This window comes from Apteryx rowi, unplaced genomic scaffold (assembly GCF_003343035.1).
Source record: "Apteryx rowi isolate R43461 unplaced genomic scaffold, aptRow1 scaffold_1, whole genome shotgun sequence".
NCBI lineage: Eukaryota > Metazoa > Chordata > Aves > Apterygiformes > Apterygidae > Apteryx > Apteryx rowi.
In genome coordinates this window covers 956651-983301 of record NW_020447196.1, presented here as the reverse complement: position 1 = coordinate 983301, position 26651 = coordinate 956651, and the positions used below count along the sequence as shown (strand labels likewise).

The 26651-nt window shown below is 35.8% G+C and overlaps 1 protein-coding gene across 7 annotated transcripts in view; it reads right to left on the bottom strand.

Moving 5' to 3' along the window:
* The window catches only part of ITFG1 (integrin alpha FG-GAP repeat containing 1), a 108012-nt gene that overhangs the window by 71677 nt on the left and 9684 nt on the right, over positions 1 to 26651 (bottom strand). For all 7 annotated transcript variants that reach the window (XR_003252540.1, XR_003252541.1, XR_003252545.1 and 4 more), the window contains exons 6-7: positions 21025 to 21119; positions 232 to 293 (exon numbers count right to left, since the gene is read on the bottom strand). Coding sequence is in view for 2 of the 7 variants with exons in the window: in XM_026060076.1 (XP_025915861.1) it covers positions 232 to 293; positions 21025 to 21119 (157 nt within the window). In the remaining 5 variants the exon portion in view is untranslated. The remainder of the gene's footprint in view (positions 1 to 231; positions 294 to 21024; positions 21120 to 26651) is intronic.

Genomic DNA, 26651 nt, shown 5'->3' with positions numbered 1-26651 from the left:
TATGAAGGTTGGCTGATTGGTGTGCTTGGTAGTCATGCTAAAAAACCTGCAGAGGAATATACACTGAGTAAATAATCTCCTCCAGTGATATTCTGCAGACTGAATGCAATAGTGCAGTTAGTGTCTCAACATCATTTCCACTCATTCCTAAACCCAGGCATGCCAGATAGCCTCTTATGTTTTTTAAGATATGATGTGTTAACAGAACGGTTACTTCATTTTTCCCCTTACCTTATTTACCCATGTCTCAAACTGAATGTTTTGGGAATCTGATAATGTAGTAAGGAACAAATCTGCAAAGACAAACATAAGAGAAATAAAATATTTAACATTAGATTACATACAAATATTTAACTCACTCTATAACGATACTATATTATATAATTCTTATATAAAATATACATATTGCATATTTCATAACTTAAATTTATATTCCAGTTATGTTTTGGATGCATAAGTATTAAACAAGTAAGATTTTAAAAAATCTATTTTCATCCCTTGTACTCTTCTGTATAAATGCACATACCTTCTGCATTTGTATTGGTTATATATGTCAGCCTCACATGCACTAATACGTGTTGGAATGTTATATAGGCACACTGAAGACATTTCTTAATGGTAAAGATAGAAACAGATCTCGAGCCTAAAAAGTATATGCCATTACATTTTTAGCAAGTTAAAATTAAAAACAGGTAACAAAAACAACAAAACGAAAAACCCCGCCAGGCATCCTTTTTCTAGGTTTTGGATATACAGATTTAAGCAACAGATATACTGTTGACAGGAGGAGAAAAGAAGATGGAGGAATATTTCAAGCTTCCTTTACCACAGAATTCTCTTAACAGCCAAACGGTCCAAAGGAGTGCCTCAGAGGCTTTACCAGACAATGCTGTTTAAAGAGGAGCTTATACTTTTCATTATCCTTTAGGAAAACACCCAAATAAGGAAAAGGGGAGGAAAAGGGTTTATAAAAGGAGTAAAAAAATCCCTGAAGAATAAAGTTTAGTGCGCAGAAAATCTGTAAGAAAATTATCCTTTTAGATTTAAGCACTCATCTGCTTTTTCATTGTCTTCTTCCCCCCAGTTTAAAACATCATTATTTGAGTTAGAACACAATCCTTATTCTGTGGGCAAAAAAAAAAGATTTTTTTAAAACTGAATATTAATGCCTTACCCCGAGGTGGTATGCTGAATAAGCAGGTGGAGTGCCGTACAGGGAATTTCGAGTGACACACGAAGGGGTATTTCTGCTTACAGATTCCTACCCCCACCCCCAAACCTGAAAACTGTACTAATTAGTTTTATTCCCCCAAATACCTGAAATGTATACTAAGAAAGCATAAAGCATACAATCTTCAATATCTGCATAACGGACACTATTTTTATTCTTATTATTTGCATGCACAACTACAATTTAAGATTTTTTTTTTAGAAAGCAATAAAGATGTTTTTTAAAACAAATATACCAAGGATTCACAGCCAGGGGCCATATGGCTACAACGGTAATTTGAACTACAGCACACATGTGAAAAGCCTTAGCATGATAATGTGCTTCATTGGAATTTTTATTAATCCTTCGGCATTTTTTGAGGAAGGAGTCAGAACTCAGGTATATCTCATGTATTCTAAGTATAACATAGATGTACCCTAGAAAACATTTATAAACTTCCAATTTTTAACTTGGCATGTAGAAGGAAGTTTGTGTGGTATTGCTGATAACCACTAGATATAAACCAGAAAATATTAAAAATCTAATACAAGAAAAAAAAAGAAACATGGTAACAATGGAAGCTTTAACTCACTTTGTTGCAAACTGAAATGCCACTAAATCTTTGAAAAGAGTTTTTCAGGTTCAAATAAGAATTTCAAGTAGGCTCTAGTATATCCATGTTGTAGTTAGTACTGGAATTTGCAATTTGTTACGGGCTAAGGCGTATACAGGTCATGTCACAACAGGCGCTTTAAGCATTATATGCAACTACGCAGCAAATGACTAGTATTTGATTGGTAAATCTTGTAAGCCGCCTGACCTTTCCTAAGCTTTAGCAGACATTTTGGTTGGCACTGGACCTGTTTCCCCCCGCTTCCCTGGCTCAGTTTCGCGCAGTGCAGCCGTGACCTCCCGCCTTTAACTGCTAAACCCACCTCCCTGCCCGGCCCCCGGTGCAAGGCGCCATCTCGGGGAGCACTGACCTGCCATTCCCACCCGTAATACTATGCTTATACATGTCTGATGACCCTATCCCAGAATTAGACGAAATGGAATAGCTGCCAACACAAGACACAACCCACCTAGGGCTCTGATGCTGGAAATCCAGCTCTAGCCAGTTGGTTGTTACTAGGGCAAAGAAATGCATCAAGTTTTACACACCACAGTTATGCTTCTAGGGCAGAAAAATCCAAATACAAAAGAAAGTTGCGAGTGAGTTATGTTGAGGATGTTATGAAGTCCATAGCTCTACAAGTCACTTACTTAAGTTTAAAACTATGTTCTTTAAAAATAAAAATACCAGAAACATAGCAGCATCATCCCCAACAGTGATTTAGCATGCAGTGGAATTCCATTTAATGATCATTCTTAATTTTAAAACCTTTTCTAATGGAGCATGCTGTAACTTCGCAGTTAAAAAAAAAACAAAAAACAAAAAACAACACACAACCCCTCCCCCCCTTTTCTTCAATAGGAGAATGTGGCACTGTGTATAATATCCTTACAGAAGATCATTTAAAATGGAGAGAAATAAACATCCTTAACTTATTGGAAGCCATATAAACACTACTAAAAATTAAAGTATCCATAAGTAGCAATATAGTTTGGTTTTTGTTTTTTGGGTTTTTTTTGAGCTTTACAGAGTAAATGCCTGGGATTATAGCTCCTCAGAGAACATAATGGTTATCTTCTGACTGTACTTGCAAAATACTCCAGACTGTAGCTCTACCTAAGCCAACCAACAGGCCACAGGCAGTCAGCTGCTGACTGTGACCAGGGAACGACRACAGCTAAGTAAACTGCAAAGCATACTAACCCTAACCTTGAGACACAGCTGCTTCCAGCTCACCCTAATGTCAGTAAAAGACTTTCAGCAGAGCACTAACAAGTATGCCGTGTTACACATATACATGGGATTTGTGAAAGCATGTAACAAAAGGAAAGAAGTTTGCAATGAGTTTTTCTTACACATTAAAAAAATTCATTTTTTCCTTTCTCAGTCTGATGCAGATTACACCAATTGTTCCCCCCCCCCAATTTAAACTGACGCCATAATAAGCATGTAGAAATATTCAGAAATATGACTGCGCTGGCAACTGCAATAACAGGAAGGCAAGGAACAGTAGGCATATAAAATCTCAGATATTAGGACCAGAATCAAAAGTAGCTTTAAAATAAACATTAAACACTGGGCGGGGGAAATGGGAGAAGAGAGCCACAGTGGCTGGGACGTCACTCAGCTTAGTAACAAAAACAATGAATACATTTAGCTATCTGCTGCGTGGGAGGAATAAATCAAGACACTAAATGCAAGTCAAACTACAAAGAGCTAATACAAAGGCAATAATTTAAGACATCTAAAATGTTTACTATGTTAAAAAAAAAAAAAGGAGGTGCTTACAGATTTAAAGTCTTTGTCCAACCACTGTACAAATCAGGCATTGCAATGTGAACATGCTTGTTTCATATTTTGAAACTAGGAAGACAGAGCTACGTTTTCAGAGGAGGCAACCTAAAGTATGTTTCTTGGGCTTGCAGGAGATCTGTGCTGAATAATGCCCTCTACGGCAACTTAAAGCTGACTGAATTCAGCAACATACTCGTATCTCACCAAACACTCTCCCACCCCCCCTTAAAAAAAGACCCCAAAACAGTTCTCGACAGTTAATGACTTTCTCTCCCTTCAATATCCTTCTCTGTCTCTCCTTTTTCCTAACTTGAGGCATATACATTACGTTCAATCAAGAGCACAGACGTGCCGAAAACAGCTCCAAGCCTAGCACTGCATGTCACCAGTGCAGTGCGATGCTACGGCAGGCAAAGATAGCAACTTTCACTGAAGAAACAGTACAGACGAACTAGTGCCATGCTGCTCCTAAGGTACTGCAATGAGCCATGATTTCCCATAGGACAAATTGATACAGGAACAGCAACACATCCTGTAGTTCCACAATCAGTTGAACCAATTCAAATGATATTTTAATGATAGTTGTCCTCCTCTTTTTTTTATCCTTAAGCCTTGTTATATACAACATGTCTCAAATTCTGATGCATGTTTTCATTAGTGAATCCTCTCCCCTTGTACTGAATCAAGAAATCAAATGCTTAATATTTAAAAGTAATTTTCCTTTTTGAAAAAGAGTGAGAGAATTCAAAGCAAACAAAAGAACATTTATTTACAGCAAAAGCAGTGTAAAAATACCTCATACAATGTAATTTGTAAAGTTATTTGTCTAAGGATATGCTGCCATGTTGCCTCTGGCAGGCAGTTCTGGTAGCAATTTCAGCTGTAGAAAACAAAAACCGTTTGCACACAGATCTGTAAGTTTAAAAAGCAGAGATAAGGTACTGAGTGCTGGATAATATGCTCTGTTCAAATGCTGATGGACCTAATGACAGCACAACCCGAGATATTTACAACCTGAGTTTATACACTTAAACAACCCTGAGCTCAAGGAACTTCAGCCCTTACAAAATACACTAGTGATATTATGGAGACTTTTAGTGGACAACAGGTACATAAATGGATACGAAAAGTAATAGTAAGGGATGTACCTTCTAATGACCCAATTACAACAACTGTAGATTCCGGAGAAATCCCATGGAAATGGACCAGAGCAGGAAAAATCAGCCTGGCCACTTTCTAAATAGCCTGCTTCTACTGCCGCTGCCAGGGGAAGGGTGTTGCTGGATGGACCACTAGACTAAGCCTGTAGGGCATTTTTTATGCTCTCAGTTTGTGACAACATGGAAAAAGATGAGTAAAATCCGTGACAGCTGGGTTGGGGCAAGGATCTCATGTCAGATTCCAGCAGACTTCCCCAAACGTGCCCCTATAGCCTAACTGAGTGGCTAGAATTAAGAAACACATTACTGTCTGAGAGGGAACATTTTGCCTAAACAGATGCAAAATCAAGTGTGTTCAAGTTTAAATATACTTTGCTATTTTTGATTTAACAAGCAGTGATTAACATGAAAACAATATAAATGATAGGAAAGTTCATATACAAAATTCAACAGCCTGTGAATGAGATAAAGAATCAAGGCGTTTCCCCAGTATTTTAGATCCACAGAACTGAAAAACAACCTAAATATAAACCAAACACCTATTACAGAAGACAACTGACATGCTGTGACACAAAAAAAGCACTGTATTAGCATTTTAGTCACAGCCTTACTTTCCCTAAAAAACGAGTTGGTGAGAAAATTTGGCTATTCTTTAATTTAATTGGCGCAGTGATAAAATACTGCTGGCCAATCTCTACTACTTCTCATCAACAAATATATATCCTGAAGAACACCACATTCATTCTTATGAAAACAGAAATGGAGATTATTAGAAATTTACGTTTCAGCTTGAAAAAGGGTATAATATTCCAGTACTGTGCTACAAGCTTCCAGTAACCTCAAAACATGTTACAGAGGAACCATCATAGTTCCATCCATCTTTCTTTGATGGGATCAGCTAATTTTGATATGCTAGCAGCATACGGCCCTGTGAAGACTGAAAAACTTGCCCAGAAAGCTACCTAAAACTTGAGCAGCTAGACTACGCTGGGTTTAGTGACATTATGGCTACATTACATCAACACCAAAGCCAGCCCAGATACATCCACCTACACTGAAATAATATTCTGAGTACAGCGCAGCTATGTCCAAATCAGCTAGTTCCATTTCTGACCATTTCTGTGTAATACATCTAATGGAAAGCTATGCAACTACCAAGCTAAGTTTTTGGTGACCCATCTCAGGCACCAGAAGCACGCCATTCTTCCATGGGGCCTCAGAAACCAGACACGCAGAGCGAGGACGCACCACTGCTAATTACCTACCGAGAGTCGGACACATGCAGCTGTGACAGGTAGCAGGCATGACAAAGGAACGCTACAGCAAAGACTGATTAAAATGCAGCACACCATTCAAATGCCTCCAGAATGAAAGCATTTCTACTCTTCCTGCAATCCCTAGCTTCTTACACCATGCATCTCACAATTTTTGGTGCAGATGCAGGAAGAATCATAAAGACAGTTTTTCGCTAAACAGCCCTACTCCCAATAGCAGGTCCAGCCCCCACCCTTATCCCACAATATTCTTCACACAGACAATCCCAGGCTTATGCAGCTACGCTTCTCTTATCCCACACACTCCTAGATCCTCCTCTGGTGACTTCTAATCCATCTGTTAACATCTTCTTCTTGCAGCAATTCACCCAGTGTTTCTCGCCCTCTCCTTCTAAATTCCCTACCTTCAGCCCAGATTTTTTCCCACCTACTGATGTCTATTCCTCCTCCTTTGTATGTGCCACCTCTACCTTTGCTCCCTGTGCTCAGTTAAGTGTCCAAACACCAGCAATAGTCTAGAGCTGCAAAGGAAGGGAAGGCTATGTGAATCCCTGGCTGTGGTATGCTCAATATACATAGATATTTTAGAAAGGCAGTACTAGCAATTAAGGAAAAAAAACAGTTGATACTTCTAAAACATATTTCAAACTGGCTAAATTTGGAGGGGCTTAATATTAGAACAGCAAAAGCCTGTTCAGAAAGATCTTCCTGTCTTTCAGAGAGGATGTTTCAAATCCTTGCTCCAAAGAAAACAAGCACTAGGTTATTAAGAAAAAAAAAAAGTTAAAGTACTAAACCAGCTCCACTTCCACTTCAGTTTGTGAAAATTGCTAAGCAAGAATAACTGAAGGTTAGAAAAAGTTCAACCTGGAGGAAGAAGGATAGCCTAGAAGACTTCAGCCCAACTGCAGAGCTTCAGATGATCTTACTAGGGTAGATAGTATTACCAACGCCACTTCCAGCATTCCTTTCTCTTATTAGTACTGCTAGGAAATAAAGAGAAAGCATAACTATACAGATTCTGCTCTATGTTCGCTTCTGAATATCCTCGCATTTTCCTTCACTTTTGAATGTTGCAAAAAACAGTACTATTTATAGATTGAGTGTTCATTTCACTAATGACTGATTTGACCTTTCTGTTTAATGTCAGAGGGCTTTACTTCAGAATCAAAACCTTCAGCATCTCTGGTCATCTTCAGAACCACCAGGTCACAAGCAATACTCTTTTAAGTTACAGCTTGACTTCACGTTTACTTCAGAACTTTAAGATAATAAAAATAAAAAAAGAAATAAAAATGCCTTTTTTAAAAAACACTATCAAAATGCAAGAATAGGAATGTGAGCTTCCATCTTATAAAAGATATTAACCAAATAGAATATACATTTGTAAACTTCAAATGTATAAAAAATTTCTCATTTTTGTGGGAGAGCAGGTATATTAGTACATATATTTAATGAACGTTCAGTTAGAAGTTACTTGCAGGTATGGATGTGTCTACTTGTATGTATCAGCATATGGAAATAACATGCTGAACTAAAAATCCGCTTCTCCATAGATTTAAGAGTCTGACTGAATGGGTAAACTGTCAGCTGTATTAAAATCATTCAATGCCATACAGCATAAAGACTAACAAGCAAGATTATTTCCTCTATTTCCATTACAGATGGACTCATTTTTAGGGGAATCCCACCCTGAGGGTATTTAAAAATATAAAAAAGAAGAAAAAGAATTACTTACTTTTCAGTCACTCCAAGTAATTTTGGTATGCACAAGCTTAATTTTATACAACAGCATTATAACTGCAGTCAGTTTTATTTCCTTACTACATCATTTTTTCCATTTTTGCTTCTATTAATAAATTTTGTGCTTCTGTTCATAAAGTTTTCACTCAGGTATAGCAGCCTTCCATTATTTGTTATTCAGATTTGTTTGGTGATTAGTTTGAGTGGGGGGTTTCTTGGCCAGCAATTAATTTGTTGCAAAATAGTTGTCATTCAGACTGTACAAATAACATGCCTGGCTAAAATAATTCAGCTTTTACAATATAGATATGAGGACAAGCACCAACACTAATGAATTTGCAATTAACTTCTCATGAATTTTTAGTACTATTCACATAACAAGTTTGGGAACCATTCCATCCAGTAACCTCATCTTCTGAAATATTTAAGCAAAATGAAAGGACTTCATACATTCCAAACAAGCTAATTCGTTTTTGCGAATTTTTAAGAAATGTGTTTATAATATAAGAGGTTGTGAATGACTTTTCCATGAGCGCCAGTACTAAAGCTTTTCAAATGGATCTTTCAAAATTTAATAATATTTATCAGAACTATGTAGTAAAGCAGATTATAAACAACTATAAACAACATAATTAGGACATTTAAAACTCTGTTCATTATTAAGAGTGACTATAGAAAAAAAATCTGTATGTATTAATTCACAAGGATCATTTAAATGGGAAAGCTTTAAATTAGTTTTATGGAGAACATTTATGTTTCTGATTATGCAAATCAGGTGGGACTATTCTGGGTTTTAGCATTTAAAACGTGACATATTTCACAGAGGAAATTCTGTTTATTTTCAGAATAAAGCCAACAATATATTTTTCAAGCAACAGAAGATAACCACTCAGCGTTAAGAGTATTTTCAGAACCCTTTTTCACATTCAGTGCTTCCTAGGCAAAATGCTATTTGGGGCAGAACCAATTTTCCTCCTGCCTATAAAAATTATTGATTCCCATAAAAATGTATTAACAACCCATATCTCCTTAATGGTAATTAGGATATAGACCATGCCTCTTTGTAAAGCATACTGGCATCCTCAAACATAACAAAGTCTGAGCATAACCCAAATTGTGTTTTGAACCACAACATAACTGTACTGGTACTAACCAGTTCAGAGTGGGGCTCACTTCCTAAATATACTTCTAAATTCCTAAGTTTCTGATTTAAAACCATTATACAACTCTTGCATTAGACAACAGCAGACCTCTCACCACAGTTACCTTACCCTGCCCTCACTATTTTGTTACTGAATGAATATACTAGTTTCCAAGTTAGGCTTCTCAAACTAAACTCATTTTCCATTTCCGATTTCATACTCAGCTCTCAGGAATCACAGGTGCATCATTTGCAGGTAAGAATGGAAAAGTCACTAAGACAGGTCACTTGTCTCAAAGATGTTAAAGCAACCTGGTTTCATCTACAGTTGATCCATTCTCCCCCACCTCCCCAATTCTCAAATGTAAACATTTCACTTAGCAAAAAGGTCAGAAATTCAACAAAACCCAAAATGATTTAGCAAGTACATTGGTTCTTTTATCACTCTGGAAAATCTGCCAGCTTTAGTGTCATCCATAAAGCTTATTATCATGTACTGTACACATTCTTTCTGTTGTAATGACCAAAAATACATTTGGTAAATAAAAAAACCAACATTCAGACCAAGAATTTAGTATGGAACAGCAATCTGCTCTGATATTACTGTATTTTCTTTCAGCTACCTTTTTGACAAGCTGCACACGTTTCCGAGTAATATGCCTAAAAGGTAAGTATGCAAATGGCCTGCACCGTTAGGCATGCCACACTAGGGTAGGGACTTCTCAGCCCTGAAGAGGTAAAATGGAAGCTGSACGCTTGCACTTGCACAGGTAAAGTGTTGATACAGAAGTCATACTGCCTTTAAGCTAATTTACTGTATGTCCGAAGAAACCGGTTACGACCCAAAAATGCCTTGCTATATTAGCATTTCTAAATCTATTTCACTGACTGGTTGGATCCTCTTGAAGTCTTACTGGATTCCTTCAAGACCTTCTATACTGAATCTGCCTGTTCCTAGGTAATTCTTTTTATCAGTGAATCACCACAGTATTTTTCCAGGATTTTTCCCCCCATGCATAGGTTTGGCCTTCCAGGACGAAGAGGTGCTATCTAGTACCCAATCTTATTCCTGAGGTGAGCTTAATTAACAAAGTTCAACAGACGCATGAATGTTTACTGCAACTACATAAATAGACAAAGTTTTGCTTCCCTGAGTCTATCATCTAAATTGATGCAAGAAAGTACTCCTCTTTGCCAGAATGCTGGCAAAGCCATGACGAGATGGATTTGCTTCAGAAGGAGACAGCATTTGTAAATCAGGACCCGAGTCTGAGGGGGATAAGACTGAGGTAAGAGACATACCTCTGCTGCGATAGCCACTTTTTCTGCAAGGCAAAAATGAAGACATCTTCACCCTCTTCACTCAGAAAAGACAATTTTGGGCCTAGATACTTCCTGCAGTATCTTGGAAAATAGAGACCCTCCTGTAGACCATTCGTTTTCGGAGGGGGGGGGGGAAGGGGGGCTCTACTTTTCTTCAGTTGCTTTGCAAACCTGTGTTGCAGAACGGAACAGCAGAAGCGAGGCAGAGACAATGAACACATCAGGCATTTGACTTCTTCCAGCCCAGGAAAGAAATGGTACCCCATAAGAAACCGAACTTCCATCTAAATTTTCTGTTTTGGATAGGGGAAAAAAGAAATTCCTCAGTGGGCATAGCAGCATCCCTAATTAATGCCACCTTGTGTAACCGGTGTTCAGAGAGAGGAGGACAACAGTCGCCTGCCGTCAGCCCCACAGCTGGCCGCAGCCCTGCTCCCACTGCGCTGCGCGCTGGCCTAACGCCTCAGCCCAGGTCCTGTCATCTCTGCCTTTTCCCACAGTTAACTTGTACTGGCTTTACAGTCTCAGTTAGAAAGTGGCCAGTCTTTATTCTTTAGAGGGATAATCACACACTGAAATGTCATTAAAAGATATGGAATTCAAAAAGTGCATATTTTGGGGGTTAGATAAAAAAGGGTTAAAAGTAAATTCCACCAGTAAGCACTCCAGTGGCTTGGCTGTAATGATATATTCCTATAAAATTATAAAGTAGAAATTGATTAGATTGATATGCAGAAGATAGCGTTAAAAGACAGCATGCACTGACTTTCAATTTCTTAAATACTGCATCAGTCCTTTGAAAAACCAGAAATATAAAGTTACCTGATAACAGTTTTAGTCAGCACTGAATTCCATTATTGCACATAAATGACAGCAGAGCAATTACAACCACCCTGACATCTTCTGAAGATTTTTTTTGCCTTTTTTTAAACTTCAGGACACATTGCTTTTTTCCCCACTCTGTATGTGGTATCAAAATTGATGGGTTCACCACAAAACCTGCAGTACTCAGAAATAATGCTTATAAAAAGTAAATCCCTTTGGTACACCTAAACAGTAGGAAAACCTGCAACCTTGAAAAAAAATTTTTTTTTGATAATAAAATTATGGCAGTGAGGTAAGAGTCAAAACTGTTTTTTAAATAAATATGATTCCCAGTGCCAAAGCCTTATCCTCATACACAGAAGTCACTGCCATGAAACATTTTATTTTTCTTTTTTTTGCAGCTGTTCTATTAGCCAATTTCAATCATTCCAATTAGACTTTACTGTGAAGTTACTCAGAAACAGTCCTACTTATGCAAATAGTCCAGCATGCATGTTCCCTTATCTTTTGGAAAACATTTGTCAGGCCTCGGCTGCACTCATGTCTGTTTGGAATACAAGTATGGGAATATGGCAAGTCAGGTTAAGAGCAACACTGAACTTTCAAAAGGCTTGAGCCATGCTGCTCTACCACTGGACATCTAGTAAGCATGTTGCTGAAAGAGTAGCAGAAATGGTAAAACAGAACATGTTAGATCAGAAATACTATGTGTACTAGAATTACAGAATACGACAGATTACTGTCATCTTTTCTGAAATCTTTAAGGAAAAAATTATGTTTATTTAGATATGCTAGTGTTGTTCAATAAGTCATCCTTAGAAAACATTTTTACCGTCTTTCCTATGTGACCTCCCTCCTTCTATTTCAAGAAAAGCTGATGTGAAAGGTAGAGCTTCCATTCCCCACCCCCCCCCCCGGCCCCAAAGGCATAGCACAATGCAAGCAGAAGATGTGCTTGCACCATACTTCACAGGAGAACTGCTTTGGAGGCAGTAAAGTACCATGCATGTAGGAATGCATTTTCATACATTTGAGCACTACAATAGCCACTTGCTGACAGCTGATTTTGTATCAATGAATGGGGAGGATGTGAACAGTTACCTATCATAATCTGGTCAATTAATTTAAGCGAACTTTACTTTTAAATGCATTTGTTTTTTTAAGCTAGAAATGAAAGGAGTTAAATTGTTTATCGTTTAAAGAAAAATCCAAAGTGAAACACTAAAAAGAAATGCTTTATATCGTTCCTCAAAGCCTTAATCACAGATGAATAAATTCAACTATACAATAACATATCTACTATTCCCAGTGCTGAAGTTCAAAGTTATTAAAAGCACTAAGAAACAAGCTTGTTAGTGACTGCAGCTTCTTATAGAGACTGATCAAAGAGAGTAATTTAAAAACTAACAGGGCTTGGGTTAATTCTTGCACCAGATGTCCAGTCTACAGAGCTTAGTGAGATTTGTTTAGAGTTACTTAATATGAAATAATATCATTCATCTCTTTAAAGGAAATTTAGTCTTGGTACTAGTCTTCAATCCTCTATCTAAGCCTAACTCAGAAGCTGAAAAAGTCATTGGCTTCTTTGTTCAGTAAAGGTGCTACACCAATCTCTAGCATATCATTAAAAGTTTCAAAAGCAAAAGACTTTGAGACACTTCATTTTGGCAATTTTAAAATTACATTTGGTAAGCAGATAGCAGAGGTGATGTGATCTTTTAGAAAGGTTAGGCAAACCTTGAGATAAAACAGGTGTTTCTTTTCTCTAGAGAGCCCTATTCATTCTTTATCTCTCTTCATGAGAAAAGTTATGAGTGAGAAAGTGGTAATGGCAAAAAGCAGAGCAATCTCAGCAGCCTGAGGCGGAGATGCAGTTAATTTAACCAGGTAGTACTTGGAAAGAGCAGGGACTTCTTGTGTTCCTGTGCAGTGTTCAAAATCAAGTGGACGAATGTAGATAAAAAAAGGAGATCACTTTACACAACATTTGTAGTGAGAGAGAACAGATTTGTAAATAGCAAAAAACCAACCAACCAAACCAAACACCCCTCTCCCCTCCCCCCAAAACAGATACAGGTTGAGCTTCTCCAAAATATATTCCGTGTAACTTGTAGAATGCATTTTTGTCTCCGTTATTCGCTGTAAACTCTCAGGTAAGCTCTCTTATCCGAGCTTAAAACAGGTAAGAAATTAGAAGCTGTACTATTCAAGGAATGAAATAGTGAGATGGCATTACTGAATGTTTGTCTTGGGGGAGAAGAGGGAGGCCAAAAGAATGACAGCAATTTGACTCTAGAATGAAGAAAGTATATAAATATTTTTGAAGTGCCACCCAGGATAAATAAGTTATAAAAGGCCAGATAATTTGTTTGCAAACATAACAAATCTGGTTGTTTTAATACAGAATTTTGGTTATATTTTGATGAATACAGCATCTGGTTATTTTAACACAGAATCTATTATGTAAAATAAGCTTTGATGTTAATATATTTGTAGAGAGAGGTTACCAGTTTCCATCAAGAGCCAACACCAAAAATATAATCTAATTAGGTAAAAGCCTGACATTAAGCATAACGGTGTCTTCAGAATCAAGGTTTAACTGATTACAACTCAAAAATCACCTGGGAACTGAATGATTAGCTATCAAGAAGAAAACAATCTACATTTATGGGTGTAAACTAAGATGTAGGACTCAAAAAGAAAACACATTGTAAATGTTCTGGGACATTAGGTTTCTAGATTCCCAAAGCAAAACAACATAAGAGAATTTAACCATCAGAAAACAGTAAAGAGATTAGCAATTAGTTTATAGCAAGCTGTTACTGACTAATGATTTTTCCAAAAACAAATTTATGAATTTTCTTTCACTGTATGTGAACAGCTCTAGAAATATTTGCAATTACACACACAGCGTGCCAGTGTTTTAACTGCCAGACAGGTTACAAAAGCAGTACTTCCAAACTTTGGAATCGCATAACTGAATAAGGCATGGAATATTTTAATATATTAAATATTTTTCATAGCATTCAAGGATACATCTGCCACTAAGAAAGAAGTTACGGTATGATTCACAGTCCAAGGCAGTTTGTCTCATGCATATGAATGCATTTAAATATTTGCACGGCATGGCCTGATTTTTTTTTTTTTGGTAGAATAAAAACTTGAAGTGTATACAAATTTATTGCTTATTAATAATTCTTTTGTTACAGTAATTAGGGATTTGAATTCTGGCTTAGGAAGTCAGCCTTAGCCCTAACTGAACATTTTACACTTTAAGATGTTTTAATTAGAAATATTCAAATTACAGAACTAGAAAAAAAAAATGTAGCGAGATAATTGCTATTCTAAATGCTTCAATTTTAGATGAAGCACTCTAAAACATGATAAATTTAAACTTCATTTTGGTCCAAAGTATTTCTCTGAAAATGCTGACTGTGGCAGCAAATATCAACAATGGCACAGATAAAATATGGTAGTCTATCGTCTAGCTTGGAACAGATGATCTGTATTGATACGCAAATCTACATCCTTTCTGTGTGGTCTTCACCAAGTTCTKTTATCTTTCTCTGCCTCAGTTTCCAGCTATAACATCCTTTTTCCACCTTTCCTCTCAGTATTTCAACTGCAAAATCTTCAGTGTAACAATGGTGTTCGGAACAGTGTTTACTTAATAGAACAGTATCGTCGCCAGCTCCTGACTAACATGCTTGATATGCATTTCTGACAAACGTTAAGTTCCTATTTACTTTGAATTGAGTGGATTGACGCAGTGAAGTTACTTTTTACCTCCTTCACTATCAGCTGAAAGAGTCGAATCTTGTTGAAGCACTACTTTTAAGTTGCGTGATGTAAATTTTTTGGATTGAGCATATGACTTTTTGAGACTGGTTTCTCCCTTGAGGAATGTGCTTTGGAGATGCTCACCTAGGCGGTCATGCTCTATAACGTACATCTAACGTTAGGGGCATTCAGACAGGCTATTATTAGCTTCAAGATTGTTTCCTTAAGCTAGCTGTTAATCACATTTATCATTAGTTTCTGTTATGTATTACTAAACACATCTCACATCCATGAAAGATGATGCATACCCTCATCTTTCAGTCTACCTCAGTGCAGGTAGACACAGTGACATCGGTGTAGGACAGAATTCTGATCTCAGATGACTAGGTATCAAGTTTAGACCCTCCGCAAATAAGTAGTGGATACCTGAATAACACTGTACTATTCAGGTGTGAAGGAAAACATATGACTATATCTAATATTTTTAAATATAGCCACTATCTCATACATTTAGATATATAAAAAGCAGCAATTACACATACATATCATTTCTTGCTTGAAATGATTGCTGAAGTCAGTAAGATTTGGCATATCAAATTGATTCAGAGGAATAACAACAAAACCTCATTTTTAGATGTTATACCTTTCAGTGTTGAGAAGCCATTAAGGTTCATATTTAAAATACAGTTAATTTCACTTTTTTAAATCCAAAGTAATATTCTATTTTTTGTGAAAGTAAAAGAAACAGGAAAAATCTTTAACGAACTGCTGAAGAAGAATTTAACTACAACATTTAAATGCACGTCCAAATATACCCAACAAAAGACAGCAGAACTGAATATTTCTATCTGAGGTTCAGTGATGCCTTCACTGTTTTTCATTTCTAATAGGTAGAACATTTCTCAATAAGCATAAAACCCTTGCATGTCAATTTAACAGAGCACGCCACATTACCAAAGTGCATGACTTATTGAAGTCCAGGCATTTGAAATATGACTATGAGATAAATTAATGCTACAATAACTTCTTCTACTGCTTAGGGAATATGGGTTATGTAACATTAAAAATTCATGTTGCTTTTTGAGAATGTGTAAATCTATGTGCTTTCAGCTGTAAGCATCATCTACCAAATACATTAAAATTAAATTGTATACTATACATACTATTTAACAAAAAGGGCGTTCTTTAACATTAACAAAATGCTAAAAATTTTTAAAAAGCTGTTAATGAAGACTTACAGTGGAAATGAGTGGCTATATAGCAAAACAAAGCAAGCAAGCAAGCTACAGTTACATAAAACTTTTAGGAAGTTTCTCCCAGAAAGAAATATTAGAAGTTAATCATTTCGGATGACCTGAGAATTGGAGGAAGACTCAAACTAAACATGATAACCAGAAATGTTAGTTCTTGTAACTCTGCCAGTCTCGTGATACTTAGCATTTCTCTTAGCATGCCCACTCTTAAACTGCTTAGGAATCTCAACAAGCATAAAAAGAATACACTTTTATGGTTGTTGTGAGCAGACAGGAAATATAAATCATGAAGAGCCCATAATCAAAGAACACACCCAATTCATTATTTTAAAAAGTACTCAAGATCTCAGGAGCCTGACCAGTTTTCTGAATAGCTGAATATATTCAGAATAGAGCCCTGATTATATACTTTTAACCTTTGCCCTTATAAACGTGGTTGTACAGAAACAAATACAGTTATAAGCCTAAAACTGGGTTAAGCAAAATGCAACCATTTTTTATTATTAATTATTGGACCATTCAAACAACTGATAATTTACAGACAGATATTTTCCTGTTGGAAAAGGAATAAGTAAAATCAGTTTGGGATTATCACTCCTATTTGTGATGGTACTATGTGCAACAGCAAAAAGTACTATTGAAAACATCTTGTCCCTTGCTATAGATAGCTTAGCTCAGAGATCTAAGACTGGTAAGTACTTTTACTAATGTTATTGTTCAGTCCTGAACAAAAATATACATAGTACAGCAGTCCGTAGCTATGGAACACAATGGTATAAAACTCAGCTGTTTTCCTGTAACCGGCAGATGTATTAGCATTAAAATAAATCGCTTTGCCTACACTGCGTACAAGAAAGCCAACAATAGCCACCTTTGCAAAGACTATTAAAAAAGGTGAAAGTTTTCTGGGGAAAAAAAAGAAGGTTCATTATTTGTACTGCCCCACCTTCTACAGGCAAATACTATTTTCCTAGTTTCTAGTGATGCTTTGGAGCAAGACATGCTATATGATAGCATTTAAGATAAGACCAGTATAATATCAAATGGAACAAGGCACCAAAAGAAGCGGAAAATTCTTCATCCACTGATGCATTTTAATCAATACTGACCGCTTTCTGGGAAGCTTTACTTTAGCCTAGAGGTAAATGGTTTAAATTCAAGAACGTTTATACGAAAGAGCAAAATGATTGGAGCATCTATCATACAAGGAGAGGCTAAGAGTGCTGGGGTTGTTTAACCTCGAGAAGGGCTTGAAGAGAGGCTTATCAATGTGTATAAACACCTGATGGGAAGGAATAAAGAAGACAGATTTAAACTCTTCTCAGTGGTGCCCCGTGACAGGATGAGAAGCAATGGGCACAAACTGATATACAGAAATTTCCACCTAAACTTAAGAAAAAACTTTATCAYTCTGAGGGTGGTCAAACATTGGAACAGGTTGCCCAGAGAGGTTGTGGAATATCTGTGCTTGGGACAATACACGCTTAATGCATGTACACTAGACGCTTAAAAATGTTGTATTTACTTTATCCTCATCCACAAAGCACATATACACCCTTCAATAACAATTGCATACTCTTGCAAATTTTTATATGAATTATGTAGAGTTCCTGCCTAACTCAAAATTGCTTACTGAATTAAAAATTATAAGCAGCTGAGATTTCTACATGGTGACGTTTATTTAAAAACAGCAGCAGCATTACTAACTGAAACAATGTAGTTTAAATCTCTCCGAGAAAGATTAGTATCATCTTTGTTCTGGTTAGTGGATTTTTGGATTTATAAAGTCCTTACACAGTTAGCCTTTCATGAAGCATTGTTAGATTAAAAACATCTTTATGAACATGCTCTCATATAATGCAATCATAACAATTCAACTTCATTTCACCCAGAGCAGGAGAAGCGTGCCAATTAAAAGCACTGCTTTGAGGGCTTAATTTCTTGGCAGGTTGAAAACAGGTTAGGCTATAGCCTAGCAAAAAGATTCTGAGCCCAGAGAGGATTTTTTTTCTTATGTCAAGCATACTTTAAATCTCCTAAGCTGTTTATAATGATACAGTTGCCAAAAATAGTCTAGCTAAAAATCACTGAATTGGCTGCATCTGTTACAGAATAGAAAGAGAGCCTTAAAACACTGTGGAATACTAGAAAATGGTCTTAAAAAGAAAGAAAAAGATGGGGTATTTTAAAGGTTTGTTTTTTTAATCTGTTAATCTGTTGGGAAAAAAACCCAAGTGTATCCATTTTAGGTGCAACTATATCTTAATATTCATGAATAGTGGCATTGACCATGAGTAAATACTGAATTTTTCACAGTATCAAAAAAAATACCATAGTATCACCAAATATCATGATATTAAGTCTTTTGGACAACAGGATTTCAATATGCAGAGTGTTCTCCTGCTTCCTCATCAATGCCTCCTTCCTAAATGATACGATTTACATGTGGACCAGGACCTGTCCTTAATGAGGTTCTGCTCCCCCTTCAAGAACTGTAGTGCAGGTTAATACCAAGTCACAAGGCTCCTCTCATCTTCATCAGCTTTACCTGAACTATCCAGTAAATTATAGACATCCACTTACTGCGTAAAGAAATAACACAATGTGGACCACACTCCTCCCTTAGCTGGGGCAACGCTGCCTTACAACACCAGCAATGCTAAGGAGGAATACAGATAACAGGAAAAACATCTAGCTATCTTTTTCAAAGTCTATCCAGACTGCACAGAGCGAGACATAGGGCTGGTGGTGTGCATACGACAGCAATATCAGCACCTTATTTTGGTACTGTTTGGCAAAATCACAATATTACCATTATTATATAGATAATTACTTTTTTTTTTTAATGGCAGCTGACTACTTCTATGAGTCACTTGCTAAACTCTGTACAGACTAACACAAATTACATGAGACTGTGAGAAAATTAAACAGACATTTGTTGGAAGAAGAACAATGAAACTCAAAGTGCAATTTCATGCTTGGTTAAAGGCAGGCTAAAACTGCTGCTGCTGAAAGAGGAGTCTACCTTTCCTCTGTGCTTACAATGGCCTGGCAATCTTGAAGCTGCATGGTGAGTTGGATCAGCTTAATAAGCCAAGTGAAAATGAGTTCACTTCCGCAACACGTCCCCCCACAACTACGCACTTGTTGAGCAACTGCTATAGCTGACGTGAGGGAACTGACATAAGTGTGCAGACAGGGCCAGAGGCTTGGTGGCTTTTTGTTTTGGCAGCTGGGCAGTCTTGTATTAACATCTATCAGTCATGAAATATCAGATATCACTGATATGCACATGTAAGGTAGTATTTTTCAGCAACATATGCCTTGCTCACAGTTGGTCCAGATTTCACGACAGCAAAAGTCAACTTCCAATTCCCATCTTGAAAGCAGTAAGTTATTTTGAAGAAAACAATTCTATAGTAATATTTTTTCAGTTTCCTTCTCAGGATGGATTATTTTCCTTGAAATTTTCCTTAGGATGTCAGTCTAATGTAAACAACAGATTTCAGCCTGAGGAATTACATTTTTGCTGTTACAAGCAAATAAAAATCATGACCTTTGTATAGGGAGTGGTGGGAGCTTTTATATTGTGTGGATCTACTTTAATAGAGGAATTTCCATACAATACCAGTGCTAACCGTAACTCTTTGGACATTCTATAGATTAACTATCTCTCATAAAGAGATTTAAGCACCCTCCCCAAAATTGTTCCTATTATTTGATCAATTTCTGATTATCTACATACACAGCTTAGAGTACCTACCTTTATCTGCGAGTTTAAATTTCAATATATTAATCTTAAAAAGTTACCTTGAATGCACATCTACTCTGCCCATTCCCCTAAAACAAAATTCCAAAGGATTATACAGCTAAGTGTTTTAGAATTGGTTATTACATGACACTGATTATGGTGAGCAATCATGTATTTAATTTTCCAGTTTGAATCTCCATTTGACAGCTTCATGCAGCAACTTGCTGAAACTGAAAATTAAGGTTTGATTATGCACTAGAACAATCAACTTAATCTCTAACATTTAAAAGCAAATGAATTAAATAAACCTACAGACTCTTCCTTCTCTCAATTCCATGCTACTATATGAGAAAGAAATAAACTTTCCAAAATTACCATATAGGAATTAACGTATATAATGTATCTAGCAGAAGACACAGAATTCATTTACTGCGTGAAAAAACAAAGTTTAGCATAATATTTAAATATACTTTGAGCTATAAACTGTGTATATAAGTGATAAACATATTCATTATGGTAACCAAGGCTAAATTGCATTGCATGTTACATCAAAAAAAGAATACAGTTTATCCATCATAAGAAAAGTTGTTTCCCATATTTGTGTCTGTTAAACACTGACTTATAAATTGGTTATAGGATTGCTCATTTAGTAATGAAAGGATAAGAACAGAAGTCTCACATGTAATTTACTCAATCATTGGTAAAATAAACTACAACAAAATGGAATGAATAAAGTCATATTGAAGTCTTTATGAAACAAATCATGAGTGAAGTCCACTGTTGTAAAAACCCTTTTGAATGAAACATCAATTTTCAGAATCATGATGAAGAAAATGCACTATCTGCATCTGCTTCAGCTGCAAAATCTGAATACTACAGTATAGCATCACTAAAAAATAGGAAATGCAGCTTTGATGGTGAACACAAAATTATTCAGAACAAACATTAGTTTCGATTAAATTATCATCAAGTAGGAGACGTTATTAGCTTATTCAATCTGGCAGTCATTTTCAAAAAAACTGAGAACAATTCAAATTGTAGATACTGATTAAAGTTCAAAGTAGTTAAGTCATTTAATTAATGAACACAATGTTGTAGAACCAATTTTTGAAAAAAACTATCATATTGAAATTGGCTAAAATATTAGAATGACTTACCAGCAGTAAAGTCATTATTCAGATCTATAAATGCGTGAGAGTGCGGTATATACATTTTACTTCGAGTGTCCAGTGCAGGATGCCATGAAAAGTTCCTACAAGACAGAAAGATAAAGCAATGCATCTCATCAGTGCTTAGGGAACTTAGGTTAACCATGATAATACATGCTTATTAAAAAAAAAAAGGGGKGGTGGTGGTGGTGGTATTTCAATTTATTTGAAATAAAATTGAGCACAAATCATGTTCTTCTAAAGCAAAGTTAAAATTAGTGTGTAGTTCACAATATACTGAGTCACTAAACTAACTGTTTGAAAGGTTTTGCAAAGGATGATCTGCATGAAAGAGACTTCAGCTGGTTTCTGTTAACTGTCTGAAGCAACTTTTTTGTACACAAAAATGTATAACCACCCACAGGGGACCAAAGTTTAGTGCCTGGACTTAGTGCCCCTTTACCCAAGCAGGTTTATTGCTACTACTTTTTTGAAATCTATTTTAAGATTAATAAAGATGAATAAAAATGGATGTAATCACATGCTGTGTAAAGTAGCTGACGGACTTTAAGTCACAAAGAAACGAACAACCCCCCCCACCGCCTCGGACTATATAGACTCTGTGATTCGCCAGACGGGTGATAGAAGTTTTACATATGCTCCTGCATCCAGCTAGAAGTTCTGCCTAAGAATCCATAAAAATTAGCAAGCCTTCACCATATTTTCCTGAAAATTTGAAAACTGTTTAAAGTTACATATATTATCAAAGGAATTATTACTATCACAAAGTGTTATGAATGTAGTATTGACTATAATATTTCAGAGACCATCATAACATTCTACAAACCTCAACAGTGAGAACAGAGAACATGTAAACCTTTTGCCAATTCAAGATACGCTATATGCCTTTCAGTAACTTCACTCAAGTCACAACCTCTAATGTTCTTCAGATTCAGTTCTTATTAAAAAAAAGTAGTAGTTACATATTTACCAGTTGTATGGAAAGTCTTAATAAGTCATTATCAAATTTTGACAATTTAATTAAAAATATAGTGAAATGCTATTGTGCCTCTAACCAAAAGTCGTATATGGCGTTTTTATTTCAATCTCAGAAATGGGTATGGGACACAAAAAAGGATTGTTTCCATAAACCAAAAATGTCTTATTATCATAGAGCAATAGTTCGAAATATCAYGCAACTCTAACTGCTGGTCATAATTAGCACAACAGTAACACATTAATCACACCTGACATTTAGTTGCTTGTAATCATGGGTTTAGTCATAAGTAAACACAAATATATACTTCCCATGTTCATCAGCTGAATATGTAGTTTAAAGACATCTAGAAATTTTATCATAGATCCCTTTCTAATGCAGTAGTTTCCAGACATGATTTGGTTTAAACACAACTATGCTTCAGCAATTTCTTTGGAAAATAGCTATATTTATTTACCAATATATGGACATTCAGAATGATGATATTAATGCTGAAAAATGCTTAAAAACTGAATATAAAGTGTGCTTTTCCTCTCAGTTATCAGAGACATGGCATGCTGAGCCTTGTGACAGACAGCCCTTCTTACTCTAACCGTTTTGAGAAAGCTCAGTAAGATGCTGAAGCACACTAGTTGGACTACTTTTCTAACAGTGCCCAACACTGCTCTCAATTAAAGGAATAAGTGTTAATAAAGCAACTGATACAAGCCGCAAGTCCATTTCCTAGTTCAGAGTACTTTAAAACAACGAACCAAYCAACAAACTTTTATTATTTTATTTATTTATTTACAAGATATATATAAAAAAATCTGGATATCATTCTCTCAGACCAATAGTACATTTTAGCTCACTGATTTACTCCGACAGCTAGGGACAGCATTCCCTATGCTCATTTCCATCGTAATATTCACTCACAGGCCTGTAACATTTGTCCTTGCTATCCCCTTTTGAATGCTGTTTATGAAAATCTCATTTTCCAAGACATCTACATGAAAAAAGGGACAACTGTCAACCTTACAAAATGCTATATTGCAAGTTATGTGAAAGAAGTTGAAACCATCCTAGTTACATACATAATTTGTGGAAAAGATTGCAAAACACTGAAGCAACATGTTACATACATGGAACTTGTCCAGAAAAGTTCTACAATGAGAACCTGCCACAAAAGCTCAGTTTTAAATTCTAATTACATAGTTCAGATCTATATAAAAGCCACCAATGCATTACCCCATCCAAAGAGCACAACAGTGAGCCAGAGCAAGCAACAAAGTTTCCAGAGGTAAGTTAAACAGCATCATTTCTAACTAATGAGGCAGCTCAAAAGAGGAAGATCTGTATTTATCATAAGCAGCTTTTGAATTCAAAGAAATAAATACTTCCTTAAAAAAAAGAAAGAAAAGAAAAGAAAAAAAAGTAGCAGTGCTTCCATCCTCTAGCTGCAGCCAGGAAGGGGAGCTTTCCAAGATAAGGATATTAGGTTGCGACAATCTCTCCAGAATAAGCATGCCAAATCGTCTGTTAGTGCTGGAGCACAATGGAGGATTCAAACTGAGAAACTTGTGGTTTCCTAGTTGCCTAATTTGAGGGAAAGATTACCTGTTTGCTTGTGTTGTTAAAGTACATAACTTCTTCATTCACTTTTTTTTTTTTAATTTCTTTTTCACTTGTGCAAATTTGGAACTGATCACTTTCTTCAGTCTCTAGCTGGGTTACTCAAAAGAAATTTCATTCTCAAGTGATGAACACTATTTGTCAATAGTGAATAAAAAACAATCCAGTGCATAGCAACACGTCATGTAAGAGAGAATATGGAAAGATCCAAATAAATAGCTGACTCCTAAGTTATCCATTTTGAAAACTTCTTCCATAAAGCACTTGCAAGACAATGTGAAGTTACTCAACAGAGCTGGATTAACAGTAATGGAAAATCGGAGATAAAGAGAAGAAAGTGCTTGTCAAATATCGCAGACTCTTTCTAGCCTGGAACGGCAAAGAGCTGCGTCTGGTGTATGATGTTTCAAACTGCGAAATTTGCCACTTCTGAAGCAAACTGGGAATCAATTTGAGGGCACTGAAGTTTACTGAGATACAGTAAGATAGGATGCAGAACACAGTGCAGAACAAACCGATTCAAGACTAAATGGAGAAGATCCTTCTTGGTATCCAGGAAAAGAGATAATGTATAAGCAATTAGACTAGAGATCACCTTGCATCCAGATGCAGGTAGTCTCTCAAGTGTTAACATATAAAGGCTGGATCCAAACCAGAGAGAGATCCTGTTCTAGACTTGGATCAACTGTACACCACCTGGTGTGTTGTTGCAGAAAGATGCATGTTAATTTAGGGAGGTGAAGACAGAGTATGTTTTCAGAATCAGAAAGCAGAGAAAAGTTCTCCCAGTTGTCAGAAATCCTTTTATTTTCATTTATTAACTTGTTGTTTGTGACAGAAACAAATCTGCATATAGGCAGCCATTAAGGAAAACTAAAGTGCAAAAATCATTTCTGTACACTGCTGTTTGCTGATAATGTAGTTTATTTTCAACTACTATTAAAACATCTACATTCATTCACGTGTTTCTGTTCTAAAGGGACTGAACATCTAGAAAATCTCTTCTAGCAGCACATTTGAATATGAGAAATTCACTTCAAAAATTGTAGTGGTTGAATCACCAGGTATGTTATTTTCAGAAATCTTAGACAATACATTCAGAAAACCTCAATATACACTAGACAGACCTAAGTAGGACAATGATATTATTGTGATATTACATTCCCACCCTTGGGAATGACTTATTTTATTCCAGTATTATATACATATTACACATACATTATAAAAACCTATGTATTACATATGAGTTACGGATAATAAGTACTTCGTATTTTATGGTCTGCAGAAACAAGCATCAATTACCTCCAAGAAATCATAACTAAGCCTTAAAACTTGAACAGAAGTCACATTATCTTAAAGAAAAAATGAAGCATTCCCTATAGAATTCTATGGGTGCATTTCTGAAGAAAACCAAGAAAATTAAAGCTACTAGTATAAATTAAAATATTTTAACTTAAAAATGGAAAAATGTTCTTCTAATCAGATGAAATAAAGTTATTTTCCACACACAATACATTGCTTATCTTGTTGCCTATAATACTCAGCCTTATTTTGAGCTATAATCAATAAGTTTATTTGTATCGACATGCTACTAAAAAGATTTCTTCAATAAAAATGAAACAAAGCCCCCCAAAACTTTTGTCTTTATCTTAAAAAGTTGATAAAAATCTTCAATATATGATCACTGCAAGGTTACTGTTATTTTCAGGAACACCCAAGAGGAATCTGCAGGCTCTGTTCCATAAGCTATAGATTTAAATAAAAGCAATCATGATAAAATTAAAGTACAGAATAATGACAAAAGACATATTGCCAAGAAAGGTATAAGAGTTTCCAATTATATATTTAAATGATTTAAAAATAATTGTAACATTATTTTCCCTACTCACTTCCAAATGATCTCTGGGGAAAGGAAAATACACTTGTTGTGAAGGAACAATTATAAAGGAAAAATATCCAATTAGGAACAAAAGGTAAAGATTTTTTAAACTTACTGTATCAAACTGGTACTGAATGATAGAAAAAGACACTCCCCCCCCCAAAAAAAGCCTTAAATAAACATTTTTTAAGGGCCATGGAGATGCAAGCTAGGAAGCCAATGCACTGTTGTCATAGAAACACAGTAATCATCTGATTGACTTCTCCCGTACTAACGGACCTCTTTTGACACGATTGCTAAAAAAAAGCTACGTGGAAATGCAAAGACTTCATAACACACTCTCTCTTTTAAAATAAATGTAAGTATTGATTACATAAACCCTAAGCAGCTGTCACATCAACATCTGGGTTGCTCCTGAAACATGGCATCGCAAGTTTCCACATTAACGTTAACAAATAACATTCAAGACAATGCTTTCAATTTCCATTTAAAAGCTCCAAAATACTAAGTTAGAAGACTCAAACTTCTCTAGAATCATTTCACACAGAAAATTACTACACAGGAAACAGCTAATTTAAAGGTACAATCCTGCAAAATAACATGTCTTCAGTTCCTAATTTTCCCAATTATTTATTTTATGATCAGCCAAAAGAAAATGTTTCAGGAAGTCAAAAGAGCAGATATCATATTATCAGAAAACTAAGAACGTGATATTAATTTTTTTACAGTTATTACCCAACTTGCAATTGTGTTCCAACTCCCGAATCTTTTGGATACTTCCTTCTTTCTGTGCACTCTTACTAGAATTCTCTTTCTTTTTTAATTTGCACTACAGGAATAAAAACCACAGAGAAAACACAGCTTGATTGTTCAATAGCTAGCTAAAAACATCTAACATAAAAAATTATTTCCTTCAGCCCTGGGGAGAAACCACGTTAAAAATCTTTTTAATAGTTTAGTTACAAATGCAAAAAAAGCCGTTGGCTGAAATCAGCCAATCTTTGAACATTACACTATAATATCTATCTCATAACTGTGATATGAGTTGCACTAAATCTCTTTAGAAAACTAAACATAATATGTAATACAAGTTTCAGCATTTTGTGAGATTAAATTATAAAAGTTACTTTCATTGGTCATGTAGACACT